Source organism: Penicillium soppii (genome assembly GCF_028829465.1).
Source record: "Penicillium soppii strain IBT 18220 chromosome Unknown utg000006l, whole genome shotgun sequence".
NCBI classification, from domain to species: Eukaryota; Fungi; Ascomycota; class Eurotiomycetes; order Eurotiales; family Aspergillaceae; genus Penicillium; species Penicillium soppii.
The window spans coordinates 4,046,683-4,072,202 of record NW_026643236.1 but is presented as its reverse complement, the minus strand read 5'-3'; the positions used below and the strand labels follow the sequence as shown (position 1 = coordinate 4,072,202).

The 25,520-nt window shown below is 50.0% G+C and overlaps 9 protein-coding genes across 9 annotated transcripts; 5 read left to right on the top strand and 4 right to left on the bottom strand.

Moving 5' to 3' along the window:
- Window positions 1–118: 118 nt before the first annotated feature.
- On the top strand, window positions 119–818 carry N7529_008925 (mitochondrial 54S ribosomal protein mL40; the record flags this gene model as incomplete). Its single annotated transcript, XM_057244452.1, has 2 exons — window positions 119–341; window positions 475–818. The coding sequence occupies 2 exons, from the start codon at window positions 119–121 to the stop codon at window positions 816–818; spliced, it is 567 nt and encodes a 188-aa protein (XP_057095990.1).
- A 705-nt stretch (window positions 819–1,523) lies between these two features.
- Window positions 1,524–2,472, bottom strand: rho2 (uncharacterized protein; the record flags this gene model as incomplete). Its single annotated transcript, XM_057244451.1, has 4 exons — window positions 1,524–1,811; window positions 1,863–2,054; window positions 2,187–2,265; window positions 2,438–2,472. 4 exons carry the CDS (start codon window positions 2,470–2,472, stop codon window positions 1,524–1,526), a joined length of 594 nt encoding a protein of 197 aa, XP_057095989.1.
- Window positions 2,473–3,947: 1,475 nt separating this feature from the next.
- N7529_008923 (uncharacterized protein) lies at window positions 3,948–7,631 on the top strand (the record flags this gene model as incomplete). The annotated part of the gene is made up of 3 exons (XM_057244450.1): window positions 3,948–5,034; window positions 5,105–5,349; window positions 5,403–7,631. The coding sequence occupies 3 exons, from the start codon at window positions 3,948–3,950 to the stop codon at window positions 7,629–7,631; spliced, it is 3,561 nt and encodes a 1,186-aa protein (XP_057095988.1).
- Window positions 7,632–8,830: 1,199 nt separating this feature from the next.
- On the bottom strand, window positions 8,831–11,702 carry N7529_008922 (vacuolar protein sorting-associated protein 35; the record flags this gene model as incomplete). Its single annotated transcript, XM_057244449.1, has 5 exons — window positions 8,831–9,148; window positions 9,205–9,753; window positions 9,805–10,796; window positions 10,854–11,491; window positions 11,566–11,702. 5 exons carry the CDS (start codon window positions 11,700–11,702, stop codon window positions 8,831–8,833), a joined length of 2,634 nt encoding a protein of 877 aa, XP_057095987.1.
- Window positions 11,703–12,475: 773 nt separating this feature from the next.
- On the bottom strand, window positions 12,476–14,834 carry N7529_008921 (acetolactate synthase catalytic subunit; the record flags this gene model as incomplete). The annotated part of the gene is made up of 6 exons (XM_057244448.1): window positions 12,476–12,543; window positions 12,599–12,849; window positions 12,901–14,335; window positions 14,390–14,457; window positions 14,513–14,611; window positions 14,674–14,834. 6 exons carry the CDS (start codon window positions 14,832–14,834, stop codon window positions 12,476–12,478), a joined length of 2,082 nt encoding a protein of 693 aa, XP_057095986.1.
- A 1,809-nt stretch (window positions 14,835–16,643) lies between these two features.
- Window positions 16,644–18,602, top strand: N7529_008920 (arylsulfatase; the record flags this gene model as incomplete). The annotated part of the gene is made up of 6 exons (XM_057244447.1): window positions 16,644–16,860; window positions 16,914–17,055; window positions 17,116–17,468; window positions 17,519–17,835; window positions 17,885–17,981; window positions 18,049–18,602. The coding sequence occupies 6 exons, from the start codon at window positions 16,644–16,646 to the stop codon at window positions 18,600–18,602; spliced, it is 1,680 nt and encodes a 559-aa protein (XP_057095985.1).
- Window positions 18,603–19,285: 683 nt separating this feature from the next.
- Window positions 19,286–20,970, top strand: N7529_008919 (uncharacterized protein; the record flags this gene model as incomplete). The annotated part of the gene is made up of 3 exons (XM_057244446.1): window positions 19,286–19,932; window positions 20,001–20,882; window positions 20,934–20,970. The coding sequence occupies 3 exons, from the start codon at window positions 19,286–19,288 to the stop codon at window positions 20,968–20,970; spliced, it is 1,566 nt and encodes a 521-aa protein (XP_057095984.1).
- A 354-nt stretch (window positions 20,971–21,324) lies between these two features.
- N7529_008918 (uncharacterized protein) lies at window positions 21,325–22,701 on the bottom strand (the record flags this gene model as incomplete). Its single annotated transcript, XM_057244445.1, has 1 exon — window positions 21,325–22,701. One exon carries the CDS (start codon window positions 22,699–22,701, stop codon window positions 21,325–21,327), a length of 1,377 nt encoding a protein of 458 aa, XP_057095983.1.
- A 411-nt stretch (window positions 22,702–23,112) lies between these two features.
- N7529_008917 (Mcm10/DnaG-type zinc finger protein) lies at window positions 23,113–25,452 on the top strand (the record flags this gene model as incomplete). The annotated part of the gene is made up of 1 exon (XM_057244444.1): window positions 23,113–25,452. One exon carries the CDS (start codon window positions 23,113–23,115, stop codon window positions 25,450–25,452), a length of 2,340 nt encoding a protein of 779 aa, XP_057095982.1.
- Window positions 25,453–25,520: the final 68 nt, after the last annotated feature.

Genomic DNA, 25,520 nt, shown 5'->3' with positions numbered 1-25,520 from the left:
ACAGGCGCAAGAGGCGGACTGAATTCTGGGTTCTGCCGTCAAGGAATTATTTCCCCCCGTGGACCGCAATTGTAATTGAGCCCTTTCCACTCCTTCCAGCTAAGAGATACCCAACACAATGCGGTCCTTATCACCAGCCCTCGCGTCCCTCGCCAATGTATTCAAGATTCCGATGTCAATGGCACCGATTCGCCCGTCAATTTCCCGGGCGTGCCACGAGACCCTGAACCGCCAAACACAACAGCCCGGCCCCGTCACAGCAGCCCTGCAATCAGCGTCATTCTCGACGACAAGCGCATTGGCCAAGAGAAAGAACGCTTCTGGAGTTGACAAGCGCATCAGTATGTTCCACCCATTAACCGCACCGAACCCAAGGCTTGAGTTTCGAGTTTCGAGTTTCGAGCCTCGATCCCATATAACCACCAACCACATACGATCTCGAACAAAAAGAAACTAACGTTCTCAATTCCATAGCTCTCATTCGTTACTTCCTTCACCACCCTCTCACCCCTCGCCCTCTCCGCTTCTCCCGTAACCGTTACCTCCGTCACTGGACCATCCACCGTGCCTGGCAATTGTTCCAGGCTCAACAGCGCCGCAAGCACGAGACCGAGAGGATGCGCCAGTACCAGAGTATGCAGGACGCATGTGAAGAGCTTCGCACCGGCGCTGGTGATGGCGGCAAGCTGTTCCGTGTGTCGATGAACAAGAAGGGTATCTTCACTGATATGTTCCCTATTGAGTATGCTCGCATGCAGACTGAGTCCCCTGCTTCTGCTGGGTGGAACCATGACTGGAAGAGGCCCGGGCAGAAATAGGTTATCATGGGGGTTTTCTCTGTTAGATATAAAGTTGGGCTGAAGATTCATTGGTCTTGAGGGCCCGGGACATGTATCATTTTGGCGCTGGTTATGTATCATATGCATTCATCTTCTTTTCTTTCAGTGTATCCTGCCTACCAGGTTGCATATTATTATTTTGGTTGAACGATATTCTCACGGTCTTATGTGACTTATTAGTAACCATAGTACGGAGTAATAGTAGGCTTATTTTGGATGAAACACGACAGATGACATGCCAAAAGAAGATAGTTGATTAAATGGTACCCTCACATGGTTATGGGCACAACGTATAAATAATGCGCTGAAAATGAAGCAAGTTACTGCATGAGAAGGCGACATAATGAGTGAGATCGCAATGCAACTTCCGAGAGATGGATAATAACAAGGAGGGGAATCCAGAGTTGCATATGCATGAGACAAAAAACAGAGCTATGGAAAAAAAGACGCAAAATGTACGCAATGAGAAAGACGGCCGAAAATAACCGGAGAACAGACAATCGTACCCATGTCAATCGACCGGGTTAGCACAAGAACCTCCCAAACGCCAGTAATGCATGATACAACAGAACGTCAACGGATATCACCAAGGCCACAACCAAGTGTACCAATTGACCTCCAAGTCAAGAGAAAAACCGAGCGCTGGCAGAGAAAGATTCAGCATGTTGCACGCTCCAAATCAGATCAGATAACTACACAGCATGAACTTTTCCGCTTGTCAAAAGTGAGAAGCGCAGCACGGGTAGCTGCCTCAAAGACATCATCAACACCCTCGCCGGTCAGAGATGAGCATTCAAGATATTTGCGAGCCCCAATTGATACCGCAATATCATGGCCCTCTTTTGTCGTCACGAACTTTAGAGACTTCTTGCGCATTTCTTCAATAGCCATTGGGTCTTCGCGGAGGTCCTTCTTTAATCCAACCAAAAGGATCGGCACACCGGGGCATCGCTCGTTTGCTTCATCGATCCACTATATTGCAGATCAGTACCACTGTGACCCTTCAATTTTTCTGAGACGTACCTTGTGTTTCACGTTCTCCAGTGAGTCTGGAGTATCCATTGCAAACCCAATTAGGAGGACATGAGCCTTCGAATAGGCCAATGGTCGCAGGCGCTCATAATCTTCTTGTCCTGCTGTATCCCACAGTGCCAATTGGACTGAGCGGCCGTCGACTCGGCAATCCGTCACGTAATTTTCAAATACCGTCGGCACCTAACAATCGGGGATATTAGACATGTGATTTCGGGAATATCGCGAGTACTCACATAATGCTGTGATGGAAGTAAAAAGTACAGGTTAGCCACAGACTCTTTTTTCCGACGGGATTGTTGAACGTAAACTCACTGTTGGGAAGTACCCGAGGGTGAAGACACTGAGGAGACTGGTCTTTCCACAAGCACCGTCACCAATAATCACAAGCTTCCTGAGGGAAGGTTTGGATTAGCACATGTAAATATCATCATACGCGGATGACTTCAATCCCACTGCCTAAGTTGCAATGGTATTGGAAGTGTCGGGGCATCACTGCCATCCGGGTTCTCTCCCGATGGCGTGGGGGTGTAAGACACCACACACCACATCAAAACCGCACATACCTTCGCATGACATTATCATCCTGTTGTTGCGACATTATGAAGGTTGTAAAATAACGGCGTTGGTGATACAAAATGATGGGAAAGCAGAGGATATGAAACAACCAGATGTACCGAGTCAGATCTCGAGGCAATCGATTACGAAGGCGACACGGATTAGAAGTAAAGAAGGTCGCTGGACAGACGGGCAGACCCTGCGATACGGCCCGAACAGTTTACGGGGAGAAGAAAATGGGTGGCCTTGAAATGCACGCAGAGTGACGTGACGAATCGTTGAGGGGGAATGTGGTTCTGGGGCTGAGGCCGGGGTTTGACGATAATGCCGAATTTGACCACGTAAGGGTAGAAGTTTTTTTCGGGTTAAAAAAAAAAGAAAGGATAGGAGTAGAAGTAAAAGTAGAAGTAGAGTTGAGCGAAAGTGTAAGGGGAAAAAAAGTGAAGCTGAAGAGTGAGATAAGAGGGAAAGGCGCTTACAGTCCAAGCGGAGATTTATTAAGGCTCACGCCTAGTTTGACTATAGGGACTAGGTACGCAGATGGGTATCTGCTCCGTCTGATCGTCCTATGGTACCGTTTTTTTCTCATTAAAAAAAGTCGTTAGCTTAAGAGATATTTTTAATTAGCGTTGTTGTCTCACATAGCTCAGTGGAGTAGAACAGTGTTGTCCCCTTGTAAACGACTCATCACTGCGGACAAGGTATACCGCCTTTGTTGACAGATACTGCCGGCAAATAAAGAGCGGACCATGTGTCACGTGGCTTGACTCGTAGCAATCAGCATGAAGCAGTGACTGTCATATACTTTTGGACTGTTGAAATTGAGAAATTACTTGAATTGACAAGAGGATACAACTAATAACTTGTTTCTCTATCATTCGGCAACTTTGTATGTCAATCATATTGGAGGATTGTCCCTGAAAGTATACAATTCGAGATCTCAACCTGACGATTCAGGCACTACCGCTGCAAGCGAGCTATCCTATCCCGTTGCGGCGGCACGAAGGCCCATCACTCCATCATTTCATTGGTGTTTGATCAGACGTTTCTGAGGTGGCGCTAACTGAGTCTTGATATTGTGCTTGGTTCTGGCTTCAACTCATTGATTGTTTCTTTCTGGTGTCAGCGCTTCCAGGCCCCGATCATTCACAAGCGCAGACACGTCGTGACCCGCCGGGATCATTGTCTTTCAACCCCCTCCTCCCGTGGTCTTATCCTACCTCACCCCTCCCGTTTGTCACTACAGAAGTTTCTCTTTGAGTGACAACAAAGGGCGCGACGGATTCTTTGTGTTTGAACAAGCCAAGGGCAATAATTCCGGTGAGTTGGGCACCATACCGTGGATTCGCCGGAGCTTTGTTGGTAGGGCCCTTTGGCTCTTCCGTTCTCCGCTTTCTATTGATTTACCACCCACCCTCGTCTAGAATTGCTTCTCTGACTCTCATCTTGTTCTGTGTGTTTTAGTATGCTGCCGAGCCAGCCCCTAAAGCTCATTTCACCTCTATCATGGCGACTCACATGTCAGCAACTCCGCTGCCAGCAACCAACGGCCAGGCCCACGCGCCGGGTTCCCAAAACACCACATCAACCGAAACCCTGGCGAATCCTGCACCTACTGTTAATCGCAAGAAACAGAAGCGCCGACAGAAACAAGCTGCCCGCTTAGCTGCGGAACACCCCGAAGCTTACGCCTCTGGAAACGCAGATTTGCCAGCAGTAGATGAGCAGCGCTCCTACGACGATGACCACGATTCCGATCACGAAGATCCCCACCACGTATCCGCCGCTTCTCATTACGGACATCCCTCATCGCACCACCCCCGCGGCCCGCCCACGATGAACGGACCCCACGACCACCATGCTGCCTCGGGCGAGATATCGAAAAGGAAGAAGAATAGGAAAAGCCGATCTGATTCTCAAAATTTCGGCGATGGCAGCTCAACCCCACTCTCTACTCCGTCTGCTACGTTCTCGCATCCTCCGCCGCCCCCGCAAACCTTGCCATATATCAACCGTTTCACTGGAAAACCTATGAAAACCAGCAGTATCTGGAATCAATCATCTCTGGAAGAGCGCGAAAACATAAGGACTTTCTGGTTTGAACTTGGCGAGGAAGAACGACGGCAACTTGTTAAAGTGGAAAAGGATGCTGTTCTTAAAAAAATGAAAGAGCAGCAAAAGCACTCTTGCAGTTGCACGGTTTGTGGGAGAAAACGAACTGCGATTGAAGAAGAGCTCGAGGTCCTATACGACGCTTACTACGAGGAGCTCGAACAATATGCGAATAATAACCAAGGCGCATTTGAAGAAGGAGCTCCCATTATTCCTCCTCCTCGATTGTACCAACCGCCACTCCGACCACGAGGGCAGCACACACGCACGCATGGCCAATATCATCCGTCTCGGAACCGTGTACAAGAACTGCCTGAAGAAGGAGAAGAGCTAGAAGAAGATTACGATGAGGAAGAGGAAGAGGAAGAAGACGAAGATGACGAGGAGGAGGATGATGATGAGGAGCTTTACAGTGATGAAGACCTCGAGGACGATGAAGCCCGAGCAGCCCGAGCAGACTTCTTTGCGTTTGGTAACAGCCTCACTGTAAAAGGTGCGTAACTTGTCTACCTGACTAATACTACTACGGCTTTATGGATTTGACTTATGACTTTTGTTTACAGATGGCATACTCACCGTTGCAGATGATCTCTTGAAAAATGACGGCAAGCATTTCATTGATATGATGGAACAATTAGCAGAGCGGAGAATGCAGAGAGAAGAAGATACTCAGTATGGAATAGCTGCTGCCCATCAATCGTTCCATAGGCATAATCATGGCCCTTTGGACGATGAGGATTACGATGACGAGGAAGAAGATGAAGATTACGATAGTCAAGAGGAAGAAGAATTCGATGAGGATGAGATGGTTCGGTTCCACCGTCTGATGTTGCTGAATCTATTTACTAATAATAGTACTAGGATGCTATGACGGAAGAACAGCGCATGCAGGAAGGACGGCGGATGTTCCAGATATTTGCTGCCCGAATGTTTGAGCAACGAGTCATGACGGCATATCGAGAGAAAGTTGCCGAACAGCGTCAGAAGCAGCTCATTGATGAACTCCTCCAAGAAGAGACGTTGAATGAGCAACGGAATGCCAAAAAAGCAAGGGAAGCGCAAAAGAAGAAGGACAAGAAGCGATTGCAACGACAAGCCAAGGAGGAGGAAAAGGCCCGCCGGGACGCCGAGAAGGCTGCGGAAGAGGCTACTGCCAGGGCTGCACAGGAGAAAAAATCAGAGGAACAGCGGCTGAAGCGTGAAGAACAGCGGAAGAAGCGCGAGGCCGAGAAGAAGGCGCAAGAAGAAGATCGTGCTCGCAAAGAAGCGGAGAAGCAACGCCGACTCAAAGAAGAACGAGAACGACAAGCCGAAGCCGAACGCAAGCAACGGGAGCAAAAGGAAGAAAAGAAAAAGCGAGAAGAGGCCAAACGCAAGGAGAAGGAAGATCGTGAGGCCCGGGAGAAGAAAGCCAAGGAGGAACTCGAGCGCAAGACGAGGGAAGAACAGGCGCAGAAAGACCGAGACACAGCGCGCGAGCAAGAAATTCGAGATCGTAGTGGCAGGCGCGAACACACCAAAACAACACCACCTCACACCTTGCCCGGCGTCATCCCATACACCTTTCAATCCCAAGCTCCTCCTGGTTTCGTGCAATCACCGCATCATACGATAGCAACACCCGTCATTCCTAAAGTCTCTACTCCCGGAAGACCTCGTCAACCCTCCTATCATGGCTCTTCTACATCTTCCCCTCACTCGCAACCTAACAGCGCCGATTCCTCCCACCACCCTTCCATTTCCCCGCGCTCCATGGGCCACCCGCAGTCAGGGGCAGTCTTTGGAGCCAGGCAAGGCTATCAACAACCTCCGTTGCATCACCCTCAGCCTTCCGCCCCTCTTTCACCTCTTGGACGAACGAATCCTCCAGGTTTCTCAGGCCTCGGCGGTCTTCCATTCAACCCCCCTGGCATACCAGGAATGGCCCCGCGCTCGACTCTCCCACCAGAATCAATGTATTCGAACAATGGGGGGTTGATGAATTCTTTGCGATCATTCAACGGATCCGGTGGAATTGCTGCGCCGCCTGGTATGAATGGTGTTCGCCCTATCCCGCCGGGTCGTGCATTTCCACCAGATCCTGGACACGGTCTTGCGTTTGCCGGCAACCACGGAGTGCCTGGTGCATTCCCTCTGCAGCAAACAGGCCTGTCTAAGGCACACACCAGACAACCTTCGACTTCGTTCGACCGCTCTCCGTTGGAATCGGGCACTCAGCCATTCCCCATCACAAGACCAAGCCCTATCAAGCGCCCATCCAGCTCAGCCCATGACGGACAGGGTAATGGCAATCCTTCGGTGCAGCGAGAGGTAGATGGCTTGAGTGCTCATCTTGGTAGTAGTGCGCTCCTTGATGACACTGATGCAACATATCCATCAAATCTGTCTCAGTCATTGCCTGGTGCCCCCGCGCCTGGACCCTTCCCAGGGCCGACAAGAGCTAGCTTTCAAGGAGGATCGTTGTTTGCGGACCCTCTGGGATCCCCGCAGGCCAATCTCGCCGTTAGTTCCCCGATGAGCAACAACACATGGGGCACGCCATTCGGAAATTCCGCGTTCACCGGTACCTCCTCCACTTGGGGGCCTGCCCCGATTGGGACTGGCGGTTGGCCTCAAAATAACGCATTCGCAGCCAGCAGCCTTCACCGGCCGCACACCTCGCGACCCGTTATGATCCGCCTGTTTGTCATACAAGCCTGCAAGCAACTAAACTCAATGGCGAGTCCACACAAAGGTGGAGGCTATCACGATGTGAACATTGTCCTTGCCCTGGTAGATCAGCAGCGCAACTCGAAGGATCCCTCGATATCGCTGGATGAGATGCTCGATATCTGTGACACAGAAGGCAGCCCCCAAAATGGCGGGGGCTCTTTCTCAATCAAGGAAGGCCCTGAAGGCAAGTCTGTCCGGTTCGAGCCCGATCCCAACAGTGCAGTTTCCGGTCATAGGGGCAGCATCGTCCCCGGCGATATTGGCAGTCCGGTCCCTAGCAACAGCCACCCCGCTACCTTCGGGTTTAGCCATCCTTCCGGGTTGCGAAAGTTCTCATCGCCTCCGACTGGGCTATTTGGCGGGGCTCCTTTGTCTTGAACATAATTTGCCAATCCGGCCCTGCGAATCTTCATCTCACCCCATCCACATTCTTGCTGGAACGACTTTGAAACGCCCCCATCTTATTTTTCTTTTATGGTCATCCTCTTTCATTGAAGCGTCATGGATTAACGTCACACATTTATCTATCCCTTCCTACTCGGAGGGGAAGGTTGCTACTATCGGGTTTGTTTGGTTTATTTTTCCCAACTGGTTGAATGTTTTACTTAAAGTATGGCATCCGGATTTGTTTTATGTACGGTATGAGTCTCTGGCCTTTCTACATTATGCAGCGATATCCGTGGAGATAGGGTTAGTCTCCCGCTCCGCTGTGTCTTTTGACCAATTGCATGATCGAAGCTTTCTTCGGCTTTTATTTCCTGGTTCTCGTTGTAGAACGTAGTAGCGAATTTGATCTAGCTTGCTGTTTATCCCAAATTTGTGTAGTATAGGCAGGTTCGTCGATCATACGGATTAAGTCAACGAATCCGGCCAGCCAGAACAAGCTGCTCAAACCGCTGATGTAATTGTTACATCCTATAGAACGACCAGTTATCTCTGAAGCGTGTTTTGAGTGCGCAGTACGCTTTACTTAGTTCCGGTGTCGGGGTGAATCCAATCGGCGTTATCTTCGGGCACAGGTGCAGGTTATCCATCTTCCGTTGTCCAGACTAGTCGGAAATGGCCAAGTGGTAAATTGCCAACGCGTCGATCTTCTGATGAGATATAGGGATCGAGCTGGAGAAAATGGTCTGGCATCTTGGAAGTTGTGGTATCGAGAAAGGGTGGTAATGCTGCGAGGATGGGGTTGACGGGTTGCGAGCAAGATACTGAAGAGGAGCACAAAGACGGCGGGATTTTATTTCGCGCTGTGTCAAATCCCAGCGAAGCTAGATGTTTCTACACTGTACTGGCCACAAGAGACGAAAAGACATAGTCTGAATCGAGATACAATTCACGTCGAAAGGTATGGTGCTTCCGGAGACAATGGTACACTTGTATATACTGGGCACGAAAGAAATTCGAGGAGCAATAGGACGAAATAAGCAGGCTTCCAGGAACGAAACAAAGAAAAAGGGTCCAAAGGATTAGAAAAAAAGTACAGCTACCATGAGTATAAAGCAGAAAAAAACACTTGGCGTATCATATCCTCCCTGGATATCACCGATAGCTGACCAAGATGCTCTAACATCCGGCAATTACTTAGGGGGATCGGTGACAATGCCTTCATACTCACGTGACCTGATATACTCCAGCGTGCGTTCAAAGTGACGCTTCGGGCCGTCGAGACTCGAGTTCGCCTCTTCTTCACTGCTCTGCAGGTTAGAGTGGATGAGTTCGATAAGGCCGTTCAGATACTTCGTGGTGACGGTCTCGTTCTGCTGGTCGAAATAGTACACGTAGCGATTGAGGATTTCCACGAAAAGTTCAACGGAAACACCCGTGTCCATGCAGGCATCGGCCACGCGGAGGGCACGCTGCAGGCACTCAAGAACTCGTTTGCCGTCTCGGTAGAGCTGTAGGTTTCCATGTCAGCAAAGTTATTATAGGGTAACCACGAAACAAAACTTACATCCTTGGGATCATCCTCTCCACGCTGGGGGTTTTCAACTACCCACCAGAGATGACTTGCGAGATACACTGCGCGGCATTGATCAGGCTTCTTGAGGAGCTTGCTTCCATGCAATGCAGCCTTAGTAATGAGTGTGTCGTAGTTCTCTTTAGAGAATCCACGACTCCCGTGCAAAGCACCTGAAATGATACAAACAGCCTGGAACTGGGCGCGCGAGTCACTGATCGCATCTTCGTAGATGGTAAATGCCTGCGCGAAGAACTCGTAACTGACTTCTTCGAACCCTGTCTGGTCGGCAACTTCACCACACATAACGAATAGTCGCAGTGCAAGATCGGCACAGCCTGGATTTACCCGCTGGTACAAGTTGTTGATGCTCTGGTGCATGAACCGGTACAAAGCCGACGATTGAGATTGCCAATTGTCGTCGTAATGCTCGCGCGACTTCAGTTTCCGGGCCAGTCGAATCGATGCCGTCACAATTGCAGGGGTGGTATAGCGGATTCGCTCGTTTCCATCAGTGAAAGCCTTGCGTGTTGCTTGGAGAAGCTAGCATAGACTGTTAGTTGGTCAAATTGGACTGCTGGAAAATAATCTTACCTTGAGCTGAGTGTCGTTGTCCTTTGCTTGAATCAAGTGCACTAATCTCGCGAGCCATCCTTGCTCTTCAACCGTCTCATCGGTTTCGCCTCCTCGTCGCTGTGACTGTGCGCCGGGGTATCCAACAGACTGTTGCATGCCCTCCTTGATCAATACTCTCGCAGCCTGGAGTACACGATCGAGGTTTTCTGTTGTGGATACCAAGATCTTGTTTCTCAGAAGGCTGCGAAGGATCTCACTTGCTACAGCCCTCCTGGTGGGGTATGACTGTGAGGTCAAAAGCGGCAGATAGTGTGGCAGTGCCAAGGCTGTGAAAATAGAGATGTAGGATTTGAGAGGAGCGTTGAGGAGATGAAGGATATGCTGTTGGGTTGGTGCAGAATGCAAATCGGCATGATCGGTGTACTCGGCGGTCTTTTGCGTTGCAAAATCCAGAACCTGGTCAACATACTCCAAACGGTCTGGGTAGATGTTCAATGCCAGGTTGACAAGCGATACCAATAACGCCATGGTATCTTGGATCGGCAATGCGCGCGTCTTGATCAAACTGACCACCTGATCGTAGAAAATGTCATACAGCCTGACTTCCGCTGGGATGCCAGGCTTCGTGTCATCCCGATTCTCGACTGTACTCTCTTCCTTCGGTGGCTCAGAAGTCTCAGCGCTCTCTGCTGCCGGCTCTTCGGTGCCGTTCTCAGTAGCATTTTCTTTGGAGCTTTTGTTAGCACTGGCATCCTTTGCCTCTTGGGCTTTGGTCTCTTTAGCAAGCTCAAGCTTCTCCAATAGACGGGTGACAGCTTCTTCCTCGCTCTGTTTCTTAGCTTCTGGCTCCACTGCCGCATCTGCTTCCCTTGATGCGTACGAAGATAAACGGTCCATGAGCCCGATGACGATTTTCTTCAGATCGACATGCGGATTGAGTCTAGCAATAGCGGATAATAGAAGGTCCAATGTATGCAGATGGAACTCATCTGGGAACACCTTTGTGATGACTATGATAATATTAGCAACATGTTCCATCAATTAAATTCAAGATGATGGAGTCATACCTTCCAGGAGATATTCTTGCGCGAGGACATCTCTGCATTGTACAACCTGCTCCAAAAGCGCTTGCAGAATGCCATTTTTGTATCCTTCGAGATCAACAAGCTGACTGAGTCGAACAACGTTACTACCGACAAGTAGCTCCAGTTCACGTCTTTCTTGGATCCGCCTCTCCCGTTCTCGTGAGGGGCCTTGGTGCTGAAGCCGGACCCAGAGCTTATTCATTTCCACGAAATTCGTCAAAACAAAATTGATCGAATCTTGCATATTTCCCTCTGGACCATCGCCGGTTCCTGAGGGCAAGTAGTCCCTCGCTTGACCAGAGAGGTAGTATCGCAGGAACAAACCACGGATCGGGTGTTGGACACCTCTGCTCATCTCCATCATGTCCTTCATGATTTCCTTGACCGGCGCATCTTCGACGGACATATAGACGGTGCCGACAGTAATCATTAGGTACAATCGGGGGACAATATTGCCGGCATATTGGACGAGCTCGTATAAGTCGGCTAGGTGGTTGACGGGGTGGTTCTCCTTTAGGTAGACGGATAAGTGTCGCAATGCATCAAAGACGGCCATGTACAATTCGTAATATTGTTTCGGGCCAAGACTAGGGGTTCGTAGTTCGGAGACAAGAGTCGAGCTATAGCACGTTTGACCAAGCTGTTAGCACATAGCCGCGCACGTTCCGAGGTCGCTGCCTGGAGCGAAACTCACCCGCATTTGAGCGCATCCATGAGCTTTCCAGGAGTCTCTAGACATTTGCGCATCAGACTCGACTGCTGCCTCACCACCCCCAATGCCTCTTCGAGGAGGCGGTTCTGGTCCTCGGTGACGGGTGGTGGGCTAGCCATCGTGGGACAGGTGAGGGGCGGAAGCTAGGAAGCTGAGGAGAAAGCAGGGCGAACACATGCACTTCAAATACAATGATCTCGCGAGTGTAATCCGATCGAGTGATCAAAACGGTGGAATTGGGAGTGGGGAGGGAAGAGCGGTAGGAGGTGAGGTGGAGGATCAACTGTGACACCCAAGCTTAGGGACATTCCCCGAAACGTCACTAATTACGGCAACAAATAGCAACAATCTGGTCAATTATCTGCAGTGGCTTTTTATGCCCATATCATGACATTATAACCATTTATTAAAGTATTCAGGTTTTGGTAATAACCAATGTGTGGCTTACGGTATATTGAACTTTTAAAAACGAACGTGAAATAAAAGGCACAAATGCTTTCAGAAACTAACTGCTCCTATTTAATGGAACTCAAACATATCAATTTCCCAGATCCCATCGAGGGATCCGAGGCGTCAATGATTATATACAGGAGAGACAACCTGGCAAGAGAAGACCCGGGTGCGACAAACGAACACGTGGCGAGGCATGATGTTATCCATGCAGTTCACCAGGTGAGCAGATATCGTCACAGACATCACTCTTCATCAGCCGCGCAGAGCCCGGGTGTCGAACTTTTCTGCCAAGGAGGCCCCCCAGGAGCAATCTTGTAAAGGGATTTCTTGTTTTGTTTTCAACAGATTTTGCCCCAATCGCTTTTGGTGAACCAGCCAAGAAACGCCATGGATATCAAAGTACAGAAATATAATGGTCAAGGCGACTTCAGGGGGTCACCTATTCTTTCCGAACGTGGAAGTCCACGTTGCGCTCGCGCATCAGCGCCTTGCGCTCCTGTTCCTTGGCTGTGGAAGTGCGTTAGCAATGTTTCAAGTATTTGTAAATTCGGGATCCGCATACCTTCGTCGTAGACCAAGAATTCGTGCAGACCGCGGCCGGAGGGCACCATGGGAAGAACGGGGACCTTGCGGTCGGTGATGACCTCCAGGAGAGCAGGGCCATCGTGCTCGATCAGCCACTTCAACTTCTCCTCAATCTCGGAGGGCTTGAAGCAACGATCGGCAGCAACGCGCATAGCCTTGGCGAGAGGAACGAAGTCGGGGTTCTGCTGGTGGGTGTGGGAATAGCGGTCTTCGTAGAACAGATTTTGCCTGAAAGAAGTCAGTGAGAGAGCCCGGAGAATATTGCATACTATAACTTACCATTGGGTAACCATGCCCTGCTCCTCGTTGTTAAGCAGGAGGACCTTGACGCCAATGTTAAACTGGGCAGCAGTGGAGAGCTCAGTGAGAGTCATGTTGAAAGAAGCGTCACCGTCGATATCGATGACAAGGCAGTCCGGACGGGCCACCTTGGCTCCCAGGGCGGAGGGAAGACCGTAACCCATAGTACCGAGACCACCGGAGGTGATCATGGTACGAGGGTGACGCCAGCGGAAGTGCTGGGCAGCCCACATCTGGTGCTGACCGACACCAGTGGTGATGATGGTCTTATCCTTCATGTGGGCAGTGAGGTCGCTCAGTTTCTCAATAACAGCCTGGGGCTTGATGGGACCATCGTCGGTCTGGCGATCGTAGAGCGACAGAGGGAAGCGCGTCTTCCAGTCGTTGATTTGCTCGAACCACTCAGGCCGCTCGGAGACTGCCTTGACGTGGGGCAACAGAAGACGAAGGTTGTCGGCACAGTCACCCTCAACAGCCTCGTTGGCCTGAACAACCTTGTTGATGTTCTTGGGCATGATCTCGAAGTGCACGATACCACCACGGCCCTCAGCAGCGGCAAGCTTGGCCTGAGGGGCGAACTTGGGGATACTGAGAGTCACACGGTCATCGAAACGAGCACCAACAGCGATGATGAGATCAGACTCCTGCATAGCCATGTTGGCATAGGCGGACCCGTGCATACCCAACATATGAAGGGCCTTAGGGTCCAACTCATCGAAACCACCAAGACCCTGGAGGGTGGTGGTGACGGGAATGCATGCCTTGTCGGCGAACTCTTTCAAAATCTTGGGACCATCAGGGCGAGCAAGAAGACCCTGTCCAACATAAAGGATAGGCTTCTTAGCGATGTTAACAAGGTTAGCAACGCGGCCGATGGTGCTCTCGAGCTGCTTCTGGCTCATCTCACGGGCAGCCATGGCAGCTGCGCTAGGGAGCGAGGGGACGGTGCTGTGCATGGGGATAGGGTTGCGGAGGATGCCAGCAGTAACATCCTTGGGCAAGTCAACAAGAACGGGTCCGGGACGACCGCTAGTGGCAATCTCGAAGGCCTCTTGGATGCGGCGAGGCAGCTCACCAACGGACTTGACCATCACGTTCCACTTGGTGCAGGCGCGAGAGATACCGATGACATCGGCTTCCTGGAAAGAATCGGTTCCAATCGCACTGGTAGGGACCTGACCACAGAACACAACCATCGGGGTACCATCGGACATAGCATCTTGCATGGGAGTAATGACGTTGGTAGCACCGGGGCCGGAGGTAACGAGAACAACACCGGGCTTACCAGAGGCACGAGCGTAGCCCTCCGCCATGTGACCGGCACCCTGTTCGTGCTTGGGAAGGAGGAATTCGAAGTGCTTTGAATTGTAGATGGCATCGAACACGGGGAGAATAGCACCACCGGGGTAACCGACTATTTTTCATTAGAATTGATCTGTTGTTGCAATATTATGCATGGAATACTCACAGACGTGCTTCACACCCTGGCGAAGCATCATCTCGTGGAAGATTTCTCCACCACTCATTCCAACCATTCTTTGTACCAATCAATCAGTTCTGGGTTGTTCAAGTCAATAAAAGGGTGACCTACGAGTCATCTAGCTCGGGAAGCTGACGATGTTGCAAAGGAGAAATCTCATTGCGATGGGGCTCCTGGTTGAAGGCAGGACTAGGCACGGGTCTGGATTCCCTGACAATTGGTTAGATCTCATCCAATCTGTCATTTCTGTGTGGTGCTTGAGTAGGACTCACGAAGCAGCGGTAGCTGTACTTTGACCACGCTTCTGGACAGAAGAGCGGTGGGGCGAAGCGGCCGAAGCCACAAACGAGGACGAGAATGGCCTGCGTCCAGCAATGTGCTTTTGGAGGCGGAACGCGCGCAGAGCGCTTTTTGATGGTCTTAAAGGCATCATTGTGAATGACAACCAAGCCAGGAATGTAGAGGGGAGAGTGGCTAAAAAGTAAGGAAAAATAAGTTCCAATTGACTGAAGATTGCCGTGACTCTCTGGGGATCGAGAAAACGCCTTAAACCCAAATGGTCCCACCGCTCTGAGTCAGTCAATTCAGCGCTTCTAATTGGTGAAACGCCCGTCCGCGCCCTCCGACCTCGGCCGTTCTCCAGTCACCTGATTTCAATTTTCGTATTTTTCCTCGGCAGGAAGGTCAACCTCCCCGGCACGCAGATATATGGTCGGTCTATACTTGCATCTACTATAGGAAATTTTGTTAGAATCACATGGATTAAACTAATCTACCTATTTATTAACGACTTTGTACTGCTTCACAATGAGAAACAGACCTTTATACTCTCCAAACCAGGATTGAAATCCGTTGCAGCCTTAGGGCCTGATTTAGATCCCGACCTTTTTTCGGTCTAGTGGGTCTAGATCGGCACGGGGAATCTGGGCCAAGCTTCTCTCTGTACAATGTAAGGACATTGTATAACTTTCTTTTGCGTACAACGTAGATCCCTTACTGCAGTGTTCCACTTGGCCAGTGTATCATTTTCATGAGGCTAGGTTGCACAGGGAGGATAGCATGATCTCACTATGACATCGTGCTTTGAACAGCATACTGTGTGGCAAGACCATTAATCTTGCTGCTATCATGAAGATCGGGTCGTGAAGACACACAAGGCAAAAGAGACTCCAATTTGTAGTAGTTGTAGTAGCGATGGGACCATGAATTGAGTCTTCGATAACCTAGGTACATGGCAATAGACGAAGAAAAGCCACCAGTTTTGGGACACTACAGGCTAACTGGTATATACATAGGTATGTTGAGGTATGACCGACCTGAGACTAGATGAGTCATTTATCAATACTTGATATTTCCAATGTTCATATTTTTACCAATCGCCGTCCTGTTTTTCTTATCTAGACCAGCTCGAGCGGACGTTGTATCATTATCAGAACTCCTCAAGTCGCTGTTTATATCTCTTTGTAAAGTATAGTTATAGATACTTTTTTACGTAAGAAGAGTATAAAGAGGTACCATTTGATATATAATCTGACCAGGGCCTTATATTCATTACTGTTCTCTGTAGACCTTGTCTATTAGTTCTGATTTATATCAATGAATGTAAATTTACCAAGTTCCATGGCTACGGAAAGGTGAAGGAGGCCACTCAAGACGCGGTCAGCAAACCTTGTCTTATAACTAAACCCAGGATATGTACAGCCCTGGAGATTTTAATGTTCTCATTCTACTATAGTGGCTGTACGTACCGCGTCCTATTGGGCATGGCAGCCACCCAATAGCATTCATCCATATACACTTCTACATGTCTAATATTTCTCACTTTACTTGCGACGAGGTACAAATTTAATAAAGTCCTATCAATTCCAACGGAAATCGCCTATACTTCTGCATAAAATGGCGCAATAACGCCGGACGATGAGGAAGAGGGGCGGGAGACGTTTTAGCTCGGGGCCAACTAAGCCCTAGGCGATCCCCACGTCCTTACTATTGGTGTAGACATGTCCGATTGCGCAACCACCCATAGACATTAGATCTAAGTGTATTCCAAGAGCTTGATTCGGATTATCCGGAAGGTTTTGTGCAAGCTTCTTAATCGAATCTGGGGCTAGTTCCTGTTCTAGTTTTGTGGGGCTTAATGACAGGTGCATGCGTATAAAACCTTGCTTATTGTCATTTTCCAGGGGTTTACAATCTACTTTCACTCTTTCATAATTCAATCCATACGCTCACCTTTAACATAATGGGTGACACAGCGAAGAGACCGAATTTCCTGGTCATCGTTGCTGATGACCTCGGCTTCAGTGACATCTCTCCTTATGGAGGAGAAATCAAAACTCCTACACTTGCTAAGTTGGCCAAAGAGGGTATCCGAATGACAAACTTTCACACTGCGTCTGCATGCTCTCCGACTCGTTCTATGCTATTTTCTGGGACAGACAACCACATTGCTGGGCTTGGTACTTGAACTCCGATGTTTGCTATCTCTTTCTCGACTGCTAACTTCTTTCAGGACAAATGGCAGAGTTCATGAGGTCGTTTGGTGACTATTTCAAAGATAAGCCAGGTTATGAAGGTTATTTAAACTGGCGCGTAGCAGCTTTATCGGAGATTCTACAGGATTCCGGATACCACACAATCATGTCTGGAAAATGGTGAGTTTCCAATATTTCACTTCAAACGTGGATTCATTTCAACTAACTGTACTTATGTAGGCATCTGGGAATGACAAAGGAGCTGGCGCCTTGCTCAAGAGGATTCGATAAGAGCTTTTCTCTCCTCCCGGGTGCTGGCAACCATTACAATTATGAACCGCAACTGGATGATGGTGAATTCCAAGCCCCGTGTTTGAACACGAATGGCTTTTGGATGGAGGGCAACGAGCATCTTGATAGGTCAACAGATCTTCCCAAGGACTTTTACTCAACCCGCTCATTTACCGACAAAATGATCGGTTTCCTGAAGGACCGCACGGAGGACGAATCGCAAAAGCCTTTTTTTGCCTATTTGCCCTATACGGCACCGCACTGGCCTCTCCAAGCACCTCGAGAGATTGCCGAAAAGTATGGTAGGTGACATCGAAAGCCTAGTTACCTACCCATTATTGACTGTTCTCAGCGGGAATGTATGATGACGGACCTGATGCCTTGACTCAGAAGCGACTTCGCCGCCTCAAGGACCTGGGACTGGTAGACGAGGATGTGGAGCATGCTTCCCCTGTTGGAGTCCTTGGAAAAAGCTGGGAAGATATGTCACCAGAAGACCGGAAGATATCGGCACGGAAGATGGAAGTTTTCGCAGCAATGGTTGAGCTACTCGATGCTAACATTGGTCGGGTCATTGACCACCTTGAATCGACGGGCGAGCTGGACAACACATTTGTCTTGTTCATGTCTGATAACGGCGCTGAAGGCGCAGCTTTAGAGGCTCTTCCGGTGAGTACTCATGAGTTCAACGTACTGATCTTGACTAACGTGTCATCAGCTCATGGGAGGTGCACGAATGATGGGCGACATTATCACCAAGTACTATAACAATTCCCTGGATAACATTGGTGAACGTGACTCATTTGTTTGGTACGGTATGTACTGCAGGGAAAAATCACCAAACTTACAGCCCAAGATTCCAGTCTAACAAAGTTTCACTAGGTGCTCGCTGGGCATGTGCCGCAACAGCTCCTTCCCGAGGCTTCAAAGGCTGGGTCACAGAAGGCGGCATTCGCTGTCCTTGTGTGATTCGCTACCCTTCTTTCCAGGCCAACCAAGGGGCAATCACAAACTCTTTCACTACGGTCATGGACATTCTCCCAACCATTTTGGAGTTAGCCGGGGTACCCCATCCAGGATCACAATTCCGTGGACGCGAAGTTGTCACTCCAAGAGGCCAATCATGGGTCTCTCATCTGGATTCTGGTGATCTGAAGAACACTAGTGTGCATAAGGAAGACGTCCACATTCATGGATGGGAGCTCTTCGGACAGCGGGCTATCCGCGAAGGAAAATGGAAGGCCGTGTGGATTGCCAAGCCCCGTGGGAAGGAAGAATGGGAACTCTTTGATATTGAAGCTGATCCTTCCGAATTGAACGATCTCGCCGAGAGCAAACAGGATGTTCTTTGTCGATTGATCCAACATTGGGAGCAGTATTATGCGGAGACAGGCATGGTACAAACGCCAACTTTCGGATCAAGGGGGAAGATGTGAAAAGTAACCAATATCTCTTATTTTCTCCCTAGTATTCTACGTACCTTTTGTATTCGCTTAGTATGATTCAAATCCCTTTGCAACTAGGTCAACACTGAAGGTTTCGTGAGCCCACTGTACCTGACCTCCACGTGGGTTCATCGGAACACCCGTCGGTAATTCTATGCGGGCCGATTGGAAATAAGTCGGGATTATCCGAGTATCAAATTTATCATGGACAGAAAGTAAACATATGCAAATATGCACGACCAATCACTTCGTAGAAAGATGATCATTTTGGCTATAAGCTTCTCCGGACTAGAGATGAACAGAAATGAAAAATTGCCTATTTCGTCGAGTTATAGCGTCATAGCCTAATCAGGTAGTAAATGCCCGCGAGCGGAAATGCTAACGACCAATGAGAATCTTCAAATGGAGTACAATACAAATAATATCGAGAGGAGAGACCCGATGTCACCCCGCAGATTATCTGGAATCGGTCACCGGAATCAATATGGCTGAAATTGGTCTATACGCCGTAGTACCTACTCCATAGCACTGACACTTTACCCGGGGTTGGAAACTGGGGCAAATTCTACGGAGAAATTATTGTTCTACATAGCTTGACTTTTTGTTGTTTTCCTTTTCTCTTTTCTCGTTTCTACCTTATTCAATCCTCTTTGCTTTCTCACACTACCCCCACCATGTCATCCCAGGAGCTTGTACCACAAACAGAATCCATTGCGGAGGTCTACGCCACAGATGACGCTTCATTTAACTCAGTTGCACCAGAGCACCAGCAGCGATGGACAAACCTCATCACTCAATTCAATAAAACTTATAACCACCGTCCGGACTTTGTGGCGCGTAGTCCCGGCCGCGTGAACATCATCGGCGAGCACATCGACTACTCACTATACGATGTCTTGCCGACTGCCGTCAGCGTGGACGTGATTATGGCTGTCAAGGTCGTCCCGGCCAGCACCACGGAAAGTACCATCACGATCGCCAATGTCTCGCCGGAGAAATTCCCCACCCGTGAATTCAGCGTGTCACACGATAAAGATGTCGAGATCGACCCCAAGAAGCACGAGTGGGTGAACTACTTCCGCGCCGGCCTGTCCGGTGCCCTCAAGTTCCTGCGCAAGGAGAATAGCTCGCTCGTCCCTGCCAGCATGCAGATCTTGGTCGATGGAAATGTGCCCCCAGGCGGTGGTATCTCCAGTAGTGCAGCCTTCGTTTGCGCCAGTGCTCTGGCTGTCATGAAGGCCAACAACCACAACGTTTCCAAGCAGGATCTGCTAGACCTGGCTGTTGTCTCGGAGCGGGCTGTGGGTGTCTACTCGGGCGGGTAAGCAATAATAACTTAACTTCAAACCGACACCAAATTCTCCGAAAGCTGACAACCCGTGTATATAGCATGGACCAAGCAGCATCAATCTTCTCCAAGCGCGGCTACCTGCTGTACACCGCATTCTACCCCCAATTCGCCGCGCACCACGTAGCGATCCCCAAAGCCGCCGACGAAATCACCTTCCTCATGGCACAGAGCTTCGTCACCTCCAACAAGGCCGATACCGCCCCACGCCATTACAACCTGCGCGTAGCAGAGTGCACTCTCGCCGCCGTGATCCTCGCCAAGCACCACGGCGTGACCCTTCCAAAGGATAACAGCTCCCTCGGCTACAGCCTGCGCAACTTCCACAACCAGCTCATGACCAAGGAAGGCCGTCTGGGTGATCCGCTGGAGTACCAGATCGACTCCGTGATCCAGGCGACGCAAGACCTCTTTACGAAGGAGGAGGGCTACACTCGGGAAGAGATGGCGCAGCTTCTAGGGCTCAGCGTATCGGAGCTTGAATCGACCTTCCTTTCAGCATTCCCCGTGCAGGCGGAGCGATTCCAGCTCCGACAGCGAGCCTTGCACTGCTTCAAGGAAGCACGCCGGGTCCTTGATTTCAAGGCCTGTTTGAGTAACGCGAAGGAGTTGGACGAGAAGCGCATTCACTATCTTGGACAGTTGCTCAATGAATCGCAGGAGTCGTGCCGTACAGCCTATGACTGCAGTGCGCCGGAGGTTGATGAGATATGTACCATTGCGCGCAAGGCGGGCACTTGGGGCTCACGGTTGACTGGTGCCGGATGGGGTGGCTGTACTGTGCATATGTTGCCGCAGGGCAAGGTCGAGGCTGTTACTGCTGCACTGAGGGATGAATATTATCTCAAGAAATTCCCGGATATCAGCAAGGAGAAATTAGAGCAGGCTATGGTTATTAGCAAGCCGTCCAATGGGTCATTCTTGTATGTTGTCCCTGTTCTAAGGTGTGCTGAATGAAGCTAACGAATCTACAGGGTTACGGGAGCTGCTATTGACCAGATCCCTCTCTAAATGCATTTTTTTCTCTGGAGGAAAGGCTGTATGGAATGGGCCGTTGATGATATTCGATTTGAAAATTCCAAAATCAGTTTCATCCTTCATCAAATCTTCGATAGTATACATGAGACGGCATGCAAATGCGCCGATGTAAGGGAATGATGCCTCACAAGATCACATGGGAAAAGGCATCTTCCTTCCAGAGTGTAGGTTAGAAATCTGCCGAGAATGGGTCTGTTTGTAGAACGCGAGTCTCTTGGCTCGACCTCCCTCCTTTGCTTGTGCCAGCAGTCCATTGGACCTGGTCAATAGACAAGAGGCCAGACCAACTTGTCGAGGAAACATATTGGCAGAACCGTCGACTGCAGATCATGCCGGTGGTGCTTCGAAGCCAGACAGGCGTTTGACCGCGTAACACGCGGCCATATTATAGTTCCGTAGGCTGTGCGCCAAGAGCCTCAAGTCTTTTTTTTTGGGAGGGGCCTTGGCGAAGAAAGAACTCATCTTCGCCATTCCAGTTGTGTTCACCTTCTTCAGGTTCTTGACTGCCTGGGACTCCGCAGCTTTGGTCTTTTTCTCTTCCTCGTCCTTGCGGCGCTTCTTTTCGGCTCTTGTGTCCTCCTCCTCATCATCAAGACCTCGCTTCCTTGTGAAGTTGGACATGTCACGCGAGGCGAGGGCTTGAGCACGAAGCTCCGCGATTTCCTTGAGACGGTCTTTCAAGGGGTTGAAATCGAGGGGGCTTTCTGCGGAGGCGAGAATTTCATCTATTCGCACTGCCATAGCAGCGGGCAAATACGTTTCCTTCATGAAAGACAGTGCAGTAGAAATTTGGAGTAACCGAGTGACATGATCTGAAAACGTGGAGTCTTCGCCAGCTGCCTGTGGTGCAGGTGTGGATTCTCCCGCAGGCGTCGAGACCGAAGGCGTAGTAGCCGTTGTCAGAGTTGATGGAGAATCTTGTCTTTCCTCAGATGTGGAGACTGATTCACTCTCGTTAGATGGCTCCTGGCTGATCACTACGTCTTCTCGCTTAACTGCCATAAGCGGAGTAGCCAGTACCTGGCGAACAAAGCGTTCCTCCAGGCTGACAGGAAGTCCTCGTTCCACCATACGTTCTGCCTTTGCGATCAATTCCCTAACAAGTTTCATCTCACTGAATCGGAACATCTTCTCATCCCCGGCTTCGACCACATCGCAAATGGCTTCAACCCGCAACAAGAGGGAGGCTCGGAACACTTCATCATAGAGAATTCGACGTAGATGTTTGGGCATGTCGTCGTGCGAGTCGATGATGTCGTCCAATGGCTGGAAAAGAGAGGGTCCCGATTTCGGTGACGATGCCAGCAATGAGACCATGAAGAATAAGGCATCAATTGGTGTTGCTATTAGTAGCTCTGCCTTCTTCGTAATTAAGCCTTGCGCAGATGGCTTGACGCTGTCCTTGTCTTCGCCTTTCGATAGTATCGCCGTTTCGCGCGATTGAGGGGTGAAAAGTATACTGCGCGCCATATGTGCTGGCGGCGCAACAACTGTGAATTCATATATGCCACGTTTCGGACAGAAAAAGTAGCGGGCTAGCTTCCCCGACTGGGGTTCTGGCAGGGAGAGTAGTCGTGCATTTTTGCTTGAGGAGGACGGGAGGATGAACGTTTTGCTTGGTTTTTCCGATGAAACAAGGGTTTTAGTTTGGGTCTGTTCTGTGGGCTTTGCCGATTTAGAGGCTGGAGCTGATCTGGTCCTCATGGTGTGAAGCTGTTGGTATAAGCGAACTTGTAGAAGGTAGTATAACGTAGAGTGGAAACGGAAGGGGAAAACCGCACGACGCGCCAGAACGCGACTTCCCGGCCCAATCAGCTACGAGCGCGATCCGTCACTTTCCCTTGCATTAGCGAGTTTCAGCCTTCAGCTTCGGACATTATTGATTGTATTCTCCTTCTATTTTGATTCTTAGCACTTGGGCACTTGGGCACTTGATTCTCAAAATTCCTATCCACAACAACTCTTACTCTACCGGAGGGACCTCATCGCCGCATGGAAAAGTGATTACATCTGAACCCTCTCATCAGTAAGTCGCTACGAATCCCCGCGGAGATTGATTTCTGACATTTCCCAGTGGTTGAGCCCATGTGGCCACCCCAATCGCCTCGCGCAGTCATGTTGAGTTCACCAGCCGGACGCCGGAAGTATCAAGACATGCAACGAACCCGAGAGAACTTGACTTCGCCCTTGAAGCGCTCAAGCACCACGCCCAATTTACGATCCAAAATCAATCAATTGTTAGACGAAGATGACGCCGAGGAGGAAGATGAAGAAACGCTACAGCTTCAATTAGCTGAGATCAAAGCGCGCCTCAGATTGAAGAAACTCCAGCAAAAGAATCGTGGACGGTCGAGCTCGATTCTCGAGGAGGAGGATGCACGACCCACCTCTGCCATCAGTGCTTCACGGATAGAACGTACAGAAAGGACGGAAGATCGCAGCCACGCACCCCGAAGCGCAAAAGCCATCATTCGAAAGACCAGCAGTGATGCGATCCAAGTTCCAGCATCCCCTACGAGGCGCGAGGCTCCTGTCAAGGACCCCATGTCACCTCGGAGATATTTGATGGGCATTGACAAAGGTTGGAAGGCCAATGATGTATCGTTAAAGCGACCCCCGAGCTCCAAAACCGACCCTCGACCAAGCAGTCACATGGGCTTCCGAGATGGCGCCACACCGCGCGCTAATGATTTGTTTTCTTCTCGACCTCAGACTTCCCCTGGAATGGGAGGGCTTAATCGAATCAAGAGCTTCAGTGAGAGAATGGCCGAGGGTAGGGCGGCCGAAAAAGCCGAAAAGTCTCGTTTGGAGAGAGCAGAAAAAGCCCAGGCCAACCGCAGTTCGGCCTTTCAAGTCGACAAGTCAGAGCTGGAGACTTTTAAAGCCGTGGCTGCGGAGCAAAAGCACACGCCTCCACCTTCTTCATGGGAGCGGCCGGTTGAAAGCTTCAGCCGTGAGGATGTTCTTCGATCTATGAGTCAATTTCGACAACCTGGGTTACAACGTAGCAACACGACCCCAAACCTTCGGCGAACCGAAGGCAATGGCCACTGTGAGAGACCATCACATCTACACAGGCGAACTAATACAGCAGACCAGCAGCCAGCAGACAAATCGGACGATGCTGTGGTGAAGGCACCAGACTCTTCCAAATTCGAGTCATACTCGTCACTACATCTTTCAAATAGAGTCCTCCCCCACTCCTTTTTGAGCCGCACACTCGCAGACAAAAGAGTTCTGCGCATCCCTGATCTACTCAAAACAGTCAAGGCGCCTGCATTCGAGCTTCCGGATGATATTGATGGAGACTTCGTCCTATTTGGGATTGTTGCGTCCAAGTCTGATCCCAAGGATAAGAAAACTTCAGGCAACGCGTCTGCGAAAGAGAAGGACCCATATGATGATGGTCTGAACAACTCGGGCAAATACATGGTTATCACCCTGACCGATCTAAAATGGACGATTGACCTCTTTCTCTTCGACACTGCTTTCCCTCGCTATTACAAGGTCTCAGAGGGGACGCTCATTGCAATTCTCAATCCTACAATTATGCCTCCCCCAAAGCATAAATTTGACACAAACAGATTTAGCCTGTCACTGTCATCGTCTGATGATAAAGTGCTCGAAATTGGCTACGCACGCGATATAGGGTTCTGCAAGACCGTGAGGAAAGACGGAAAGACGTGTCAATCTTGGATAGATGGTCGAAAGACTGAATTCTGTGACTTCCACGTCGATGTCCAGATCAGACGAACGCAGGGCCAACGCTCAGGAGTCAATGCCGACACTGGAACGCTCGGCCCTGGTGGGTCGCGCACCGGATTCTTCGGCGAGGGAAGAAAGCGAGGCAGTTCTTTCAAACAAGGCTTGAAACATGAAGGCCCTCAATATGACCAAGGAACTGGGTCACACTACTATGTTGCGCCTGCAAGGAACCGTGGTGCTGGTCGGACGTCTTACAATCCTGCTGGAGGGTCAGCGGCTGGGTATGACGACCCATTTGTCGCCTCGGGCATGGTTGGTCGCGGTGAAAGCAAGGAAGAGAGAATGCGCAGACGGCTTGCGACCCAGCAAAAAGAGCGTGATATCACCCAAAAGCTGGTTTCTGGTCGTGTCGGTGGTGTAGGTGCCGAGTATCTCCGCACAAGAGCCGGAAACGAAACTCCAAACAAGCAGAAAGGCCCATCCACCCCCGGCGTTCCCAAAAGCCCTCCAAATGTCAATGGCATCGACATGACCACTTTTGGCAAAGCAAAGAACGTCCGTTTGAGTCCAATGAAACGTGCTCATGACAAGCCCCATGGTAGTGGGGTCAAGAAGACACGGTTCATCACTTCCAAGGGTATCAGGGAGGCTGGCCGGGAGAGCCTGGGAGCACCAGCTGAGGTCACTGCTCGGGGTAGGCAGATAATGATGGATGAAGATGACGACGATGACGAGCTAGAGTTCATTTGATACTCTTGATTGCCCGCCCATCCGTCATTTCATCTCAGACCTTTGTCAATGGGAGTCCCTTAACGCTG